Source organism: Physeter macrocephalus, chromosome 4, assembly GCF_002837175.3.
Source record: "Physeter macrocephalus isolate SW-GA chromosome 4, ASM283717v5, whole genome shotgun sequence".
In the NCBI taxonomy this organism is placed as follows: domain Eukaryota; kingdom Metazoa; phylum Chordata; class Mammalia; order Artiodactyla; family Physeteridae; genus Physeter; species Physeter macrocephalus.
This window is the reverse complement of record NC_041217.1, coordinates 86,252,234-86,260,348: the sequence shown is the minus strand read 5'-3', so window position 1 is coordinate 86,260,348 and position 8,115 is coordinate 86,252,234. Positions and strand designations below refer to the sequence as shown.

General features: G+C 37.1%; 1 protein-coding gene across 8 annotated transcripts in view; it reads left to right on the top strand.

Moving 5' to 3' along the window:
- Window positions 1-8,115, top strand: part of CEPT1 (choline/ethanolamine phosphotransferase 1) — a 38,963-nt gene that overhangs the window by 4,293 nt on the left and 26,555 nt on the right. For all 8 annotated transcript variants that reach the window (XM_007101692.3, XM_007101693.4, XM_028489016.2 and 5 more), the window contains 2 exons: window positions 2,325-2,735; window positions 7,293-7,440. In XM_007101692.3, the coding sequence (XP_007101754.2) occupies window positions 2,397-2,735; window positions 7,293-7,440 (487 nt within the window). In that variant the 5' untranslated portion in view covers window positions 2,325-2,396. Of the gene's footprint in view, window positions 1-2,324; window positions 2,736-7,292; window positions 7,441-8,115 lie in introns of those variants that run through there.

Here is an 8,115-nt window from a genome sequence, read left to right as displayed (position 1 = left end):
CGAACCCGTGTCCCCTGCATCGGCAGGCGGACTCTCAACCACTGCGCCACCAGGGAAGCCCAATATGTCACTTTTTAACTATAGGAGAATGGAACACTGCAATAATAAAATATAAATTGAGTTGGCTAAACTTTTTATTACCATTTTAAGTGGAAATCCATAAGAGCTGATTGATTATAGCTCACCAAATATGAAAATACATAATTCAATTTGACTTTGGAAAATTTGGCTTCTTTATAGTACAGTATTTTGGTGGTTATCAGTCTGTCATTTCATCTAAAATGATTTTGTAACCAGTTGTTTGACATTGTATAAATATTACCTTAAAACAGTTTTAATCAGTTGCTTTTGGTACAGTTGAGTGTGTGGAAGAATTCTTTGAAACAGTAGGAAATTAGCTTTCATTTGACTTGGCTTGAAAATTATTACAATATTTTTATTTCAGAGCACTTCAGTTAGTTAAATTGGGGTACTGATGATTCTTTATAGATTTTTGAAAATTTATTTAAGTCAGTTAATGACTACAATAACTATTCTCTAAACCAATTATTGAGATACATGATTGACTGAGGTTTGGGATGCCACTTTAGATCATTCGTGACATTGAAATTTTGGAATTTGTTGTTTTTGGGAATAGAGAGAAGTTGTGGGCATGTTTTGCTACCAGGTCCATTGTTGAGATGTCCTAGACCCTGTATCACATTGTGTTCGCACAGTGCAGCATTTCCGGGAATTTCATATTGCATTCTGGATAGCTTTCTGCCAGGAGATAAGAGTACACCTGTGTTGGTTCAATGCCACTACCCTTTTAGTTCTATTAAGATTTTCTTTTTTTTTTTTTTCCTTTTTTAATCCTGTTATGGCTTCTCTTCCTGCTAACTAACCATGAGTTTCCCACAAGGTTCTTTATTCTTTTCCTTTTCTCTTCATACTTAATGCCTTCAAGAAATTTTCTACTTTCTAGTCTTTAACTAGACTTTAGCTTCCAAGTTGAAAACTTGACATTTCGATCTCTTACCCAAACTCCAGTCATTTGATTTTTGTCTAAAACATCTCTACTTAAAAGTTGCATGTATGTCTTTCCATCCCGAGATCCCCTCTCACCCACACCCGCCTAAAGCCAAAATAACAAACTGATTTTCCTTCCAAACTCTCCTTTTTGACAGTAGTACCACTAGTCTTTGACTGTTGATTTCTTTTTTCTTCTACTTATTTACCCCTCATATCTGATTCCTAAGTACTTCCTCTTGATTCTTCCTTCTAAATAGAAATTACTTATAGATTTGACTGTCTTTCATATTTCCATTTTTACCACCCTACTCTAGGCCCTCACCACTTCATACCTTTGATATCACCATACTGATTTTTAAGTGTTAAACTTGTCATTGTTTTCTTACATTGGTTAATAACTTGTGATAATTATGTTATTTCTGATCTTTTTGAAGTCAAGTGCAAGTACTTCAGGGATTTAAATTTAAGTTTTTTTATGAACAGTCATCACTTAATGCAGTTACAGTTTTTTCTTACTACTTCAATTTATCAGGTCACTGCTAACACATAAATAGTGTCCTCTTAAAGTTAATTTTTTTCATTGTTGTTTATCCCCTCCTGGAATATCATCTATATCCCTTTCCACTAATAAGTTTTATCTTTTAATTTAAACAGAAACCTTGTGTTTGTTTGAACCTTACTTACCAGCTGTGTGAGTTTGGACAAGTTAATTAGCCTCTCTGTGCCTTAGTTTCATTTTCTGTAAAAATAGGGATAATTAATAGTCTTTACCTTCTGTGGTTGTTGTGAGGATTAGATGAGTTAATATATAAAACTTGCTTAAAGTGTTTAGTACATAGTAAGTGCTCAATAAATATTAGCTATTCACATTAAATAAATATCTAGTTTAAGACCCATTTGATTCAAGTCATTCCTCCACTATTAAGACTAATTTGCTAGCTGTCTTTGGGTATGCCTTGGACCTCAGTTTCCATATATGTGAAATGATTAGGTCATTTCTAGGATTTTTTTTCGATTTATACTACTGAAAGCAGTGTGAGATAGAAACAAGATCATGAGCTTCGAAGTCAGATAAACTATAAGGTAACAGGAAACATATTATTATTAAAATTCTTAATATTTTTCACTTAAAGGTGAGATACTATGACTTCTTTTGGCTTACATCATCAATAAGAATTAGAGCTAAAAACAGATCCCTGGTTTTCTGATCCCTGTTTAATATGTAATATTCTATTACCAGTTTGATTTTTTGTTTAATTTACTGACATTGATATAAATAGTGGCTGATGAATATATCTTTTTTTTTTCCCCAGGTAAAGACTATCCACAAAAAAGCTATAAAACAAGATAAATTATACTCCCTAAATTTAAAGAAGGCAAGATCCATGAGTGGGCATCGGTCAACAAGGAGACGATGTGGAGATTCTCACCCGGAGTCCCCTCTGGGCTTCGGGCATATGAGTACTCCAGGGTGTGTATTAAATAAATTGTTTCAGTTACCTACACCACCATTGTCAAGACACCAACTTAAGCGGCTAGAAGAACACAGGTATCAGAGTGCTGGACGGTCCCTGCTTGAGCCCTTAATGCAAGGGTATTGGGAATGGCTAGTTGGAAGAGTTCCCTCCTGGATTGCCCCAAATCTCATCACGATCATTGGATTGTCAATAAACATCTGTACAACTGTTTTATTAGTCTTCTACTGTCCTACAGCTACAGAGCAGGTAAGAGGAATTTCTTTAATAACAGATATAAACAATTATTGCATGCCAAAAATCCTATAATTGGGATTTTTAGGTCATTTAACTAAAAGTAAGATAATCTGACAGCTATTTGTCAGCTGTTTTAAAGTATCCTATCATATATATTGTTAATAAAACTCATAGCTACAACCTACTTTATATATACTATGCTTTTGAGAAACCAGAAGCAAAGTGTGGACTCTGATCCCAGTAGATAAATTAATGTTAGTTGAGATTAACATGTAAAATATTCCTTTAAAATCACTAAGTCTCAATTCTTTAAAAAGAGTTTTATCCCATTTTTTAAAAATGGCTAATAAAGTCTTAGCAAAGTTTAAGATGATCAGAGAGGAAAGTCTGTGGTAGTAAGATGGCACAGCTGTAAATCAGTCTTATCAAAAGTATTCTCTTGATTCCAGTAAGAGTTATTGAATATCCCTTTTCCCTTCCTGTAAACATATGTGGCTGATAACCTCAGGAGTATCTCTCTTATTCTAAGAAGGCAAAAGAAGTGTAAGGAAGAAACAGTATAATGTATTTCCTGCTCTGTATCCTGCTATGGCTGCCATTAAAAAAAGGGAAGTATGGTATTGCTTACAAAGACTGTCCCTGGGCCTTCTCAAATATGTCTGTCCACTGCTATTCCCTCTTTTACTTTCTCTACTCACTTCTTAAAACCAAAACTGAAACTAGAACCCTTCATCTGAATGGGTAAATTGATGTTTAATTGATTTTTTTTTTTTTTTTTTTTCTGTACGCGGGCCTCTCACTGCTGTGGCCTCTCCTGTTGCGGAGCACAGGCTCCGGAAGCGCAGGCCCAGCGGCCATGGCTCACGGGCCCAGCCGCCGTGGCATGTGGGATCCTCCCTGACCGGGGCACGAACCCGTGTCCCCTGCATCGGCAGGCGGACTCTCAACCACTGCGCCACCAGGGAAGCCCTGTTTATGGATTTTAAAATGTTCTTGTCAAAAAGTGAACTAAGGTAGTTAGGTAGATGAAGGAGAATCAAAAACATTTATTGTTCCTGTATTAATCAGAATGATAAGCCACAGGTAAACCAAGAAGATAGAAGGTAATCCTCAACTAAAGCTGTTAAAAGTGGCAGAACCATGTAAATCATAACGGCCACAACATTCCTTGTCTTGTTTTAAGCTTGAAGTAATTTTTTTTTAATGTAGTCTTTTCAGATGATTTTTTGAGATAAAATTATCACCATTCAATCCTTTATACCTTTCTGTTTTCATTAATTCATTTGTTACCTCATATAGCTCTTAAAGTAGCTATTGAGGGTCACAGTTACCTATAAAACATACTTTGTTTTTGTTTTTTGTCTTTTGCCAGATGTTTATTTTCCCCTCACCATTGAATACCTTTATTTTAATTCCTCTTTTACTATACAGGTACAGTTTATACAGATTGTATGGATATATTTCTGGTTTCCCCTCATTTTCTTAACTATCTTGATTTACATCAATCAATAAACTTAAAAATAAACACCAGTACAATTGTTTAAATATGTCCTGGGATTCTTTATCACATTTTTCGAGCTGTTTTACTCGTGGCTTACTTGAGGACCTGACATATACTTCCAGAGGAATCTGGTCCAGATCTCGCACATCTTTAGAGGTACAGAAGAACAGGGAACTGGGCTGGTTCCAGTTGAAGCCTTCTAAGTCCTAAACTAGTTCCAGGATGGGGATCAGGGAATGAGAGCCGGGTGGAGGGTAGCTTGGCCACGAATAGTCATTTATTCAACACCCAGAGTATACCAGGCACCATGTTCCCTATAATACTTTTCCTCATCCTCTCTTCTTAAGTGATTTGGAATTGTTAGAGTAACCTTAGAATTAGTTAAATCTTTGGGGAAACTTCCAGAATAGGAACTACACTAATCACAGAGAACTTTTCAGAATGCTGCTGGGAGGACTCAAGGTGGAATGTGACTGTACAGTAATAGTTTCCTGATTGATACATTCAGTGTATCAGGCTCTTAACCCAGCTGAGACCATACTGGCTCCTGAATGAGAAGGCTTTCTTCTTAAAACACCTATGAGAGTTGTGAAATAATGGAAACAAGGAAGAAATATATAAATACTAGTTTAGCGTTCTGCAGATTCACTGGAAGAAAGATAAGTCCAAAGATAAGAAGGCTTTGCTCTCTCTTATATATGTAATAACCATCTTGCTGTTTTCTAGGATTATGTATATACTAATACTTGAAGTTGTCTCTGTTCCAGAGTAACACTGTTCCCCATTAAAATCCTAAAACCCCCAAGAAGTTCCTTGTTTTCTAGTCCCCTAAAGCAGTACTGTTCAATAGAAATTTCTGTGATGATGGTAGTGTTCTGTGTCTGTGTTGTCTGATATGGAGGCCATAGATACTTCTGGCTATTGAACACTTGAAATGTACCTAGCAACTGAGGAACTGAATTTTTGGTTTTATTTAATTTTAATGAATTTAAACTAAAATAATCACAGATGGCTGGCTAATGGCCATTGTATCGGACAGTGCAGCTCTAGGGAGTTACTGGATTCCTCTAAGAGTAAGAAGCAGTAGACCCAAAGTCTAGGAAGGTAGAGTTCTTAGTCACATAAGATAAATCACTTAGTCCAGTGTGCTGGCATGTAAACTATGTTTACATAACCACAGTTATTGTTTTCCAGGTTTGTAACTCAAGCCTGGGGGAGGTATGTACGATGATCCTTTTAGCGACCTCAGTGTTTTAAAATATGAGATTCCAAGAAAATATTTAAGAGAAGATCTTTACCTTTAATAACAGATCTAAATAGACCTCTGTCAGAGAGATATCTCTTTGCAGTGCAGAATATACTGGATATTTTTTGTAGCTCTAAGTAGTTTTAATTTGCAGCCCTGAGCATTTAATACAGTTAACTTGATAACCAATATCTGAGAAATATCTTGTGGTTATAAAAATTTTTTCATGGCCTGGGCATGGGAAAATAGTAAAAAGTGATGCAAAACACTCTAACATTCTTACAGAGAGCAGACCAAATAGAAGCTCTCCTTTTTTATTTATTTATTTTATTTGTTTTTGGCTGCATTGGGTCTCTGTTGCTGCGCGCAGGCTTTCTCTAGTTGCGGTGAGCGGGGGCTACTCTTCGTTGTGGTGCGCGGGCTTCTCATTGCAGTGGCTTCTCTTGTTGTGCAGTACAGGCTCTAGGCACACGGGCTTCAGTAGTTGTGGCAGGCGGGCTCAGTAGCTGTGGCTCGCGGGCTCTAGAGTGCAGGCTCAGTAGTTGTGGCGCATGGGCTTAGTTGTTGCTCTGCTGCATGTGGGATCTTCCCAGACCAGGGCTCGAATCCGTGTCCCCTGCATTGGCAGGCAGATACTTTACCACTGCACCACCAGGGAAGTCCCAAAGCTCTCCTTTTTTAATTCACTACATTTAAATTCAATATTAGTGGTTCAGTTTCTGTCTGGGAAAAGAGAAACCATTCCTTGAAAACGTGACCATAAATATTTGAAAAATAATATAAGCACTCTGTCTATTAAGTAGATCATTATTTTCCTAGTGTTGTTTCATGGAACATTGAAGAGATGTGTTTAAAAATAAGTTACGTGTGGGACTGCCCTGGTAGCACAGTGGTTAAGAATCTGCCTGCCAATGCAGGGGACATGGGTTCGAGCCCTGATCTGGAAAGATCCCATATGCCACGGAACAACTAAGCCCATGTGCCACAACTACTGAGCCTGTGCTCTAGAGCCCGCGAACCACAACTACTGAGCCCACATGCCACAACTACTGAAGCCCACGTGCCTAGAGCCCGTGCTCCGCAACAAGGGAAGCCACCACAATGAGAAGCCTGCACACCGCAACCAAGAGTAGTCCCCGCTGGCCGCAACTAGGGAAAGCCCGCCCACAGCAACGAAGACCCAACACAGCCAAAAATTTAAAAAAATAAATAAATAAAATAAATTTATAAAAAATAATAAATAAGTTACATGCTCAAATAAGTTTGGGAAATGGCAGCATGCTGTATCCCCCTTGAATATGCACAATATGCATTAGTGAATAATCACAATATGCATTAGTAATCTTAAGGGCTGGAAGAAGTCCGGCAGTTGAGAAATCTGTTTAACATTGTTTAATCCAATGTTTCCCAAGTGAGTTTAGCATGGAAATTTTCTTTTCGTGTAATACCTGTAAGCGTCTTGAAAGATACAATTTGGGAAAAAGTGTACTGGATTATTCATTAATTGATTCTTAGAATCTAAATGTTAGGAGAGATCTTATAGAAGTTACCTAGCTTAATCTCTCATGGGATTTCTGTATTATCCCGGTGAAGTAGTTATCCAGCATCTGTTTGAGTACCCCTACAAAGCAAGGAATTTTAATTCTCTTATAATTCTGATTGTTTACAGAAGTTTTTCATTATGTAGCACCTGGATCTTCTCTCCCATAGCCTCCAACTTCTCTGGAAAATGAAGATAAAATATCTGCAAGTAAAAATGTATTAGCCAGATATAGTAAATAATATGTCTTATTACTCTTGCTTTTCTTATTTTATTTCACAGGCACCTCTGTGGGCGTATATTGCTTGTGCATGTGGCCTTTTCATTTACCAGTCTTTGGATGCTATAGATGGGAAGCAGGCAAGAAGAACCAATAGCAGTTCTCCTTTGGGAGAACTTTTTGATCATGGGTGTGATTCACTATCAACAGGTATTGTTGATTTTTTAATATTAATGACTAACAGAGTTAAAAGGAATATGATAAACAGTGATAATAAGATAAATAAGAGGTTCCTGGTGTTATAATAATTATCAGAGTAAGTGGTTTTTTGTATTACAAGTTTTAGTATTTTCAAAAAATATAAATCTGGTTAATATTTGTTCATTATTTGGAAATTAATTTAAACTAATTATTAATTATTAATTCAAATTAATTATTTTGGAAATTTAGAAATTAATTTCTACTTAAGTTGTTTTTAACCCTAAATATTATTGTTTTGGCACTTGTTGTTTTTAAATTCTAAGGGCATAATTGTTATCGTGAAAAAATCTCATAAATTATAGATGAGAGTTCAATAATGGGAGACTAGGAAATTCGTAGTCTTTATATTTAAATGGATATTATGTAGACATTTAAAATTACGTTGTAGGGCTTCCCTGGTGGCGCAGTGGTTGAGAGTCCGCCTGCCGATGCAGGGGATACGGGTTCGTGCCCCGGTCCGGGAGGATCCCACATGGCGTGGAGCGGCTGGGCCTGTGAGCCGTGGCCGCTGAAACTGCGCGTCCGGAGCCTGTGCTCCGCACCGGGAGAGGCCACAACAGTGAGAGGCCCGCGTACCACAAAAAAATAAAATTACGTTGTAGACTTGGAGTATAACTATGATAA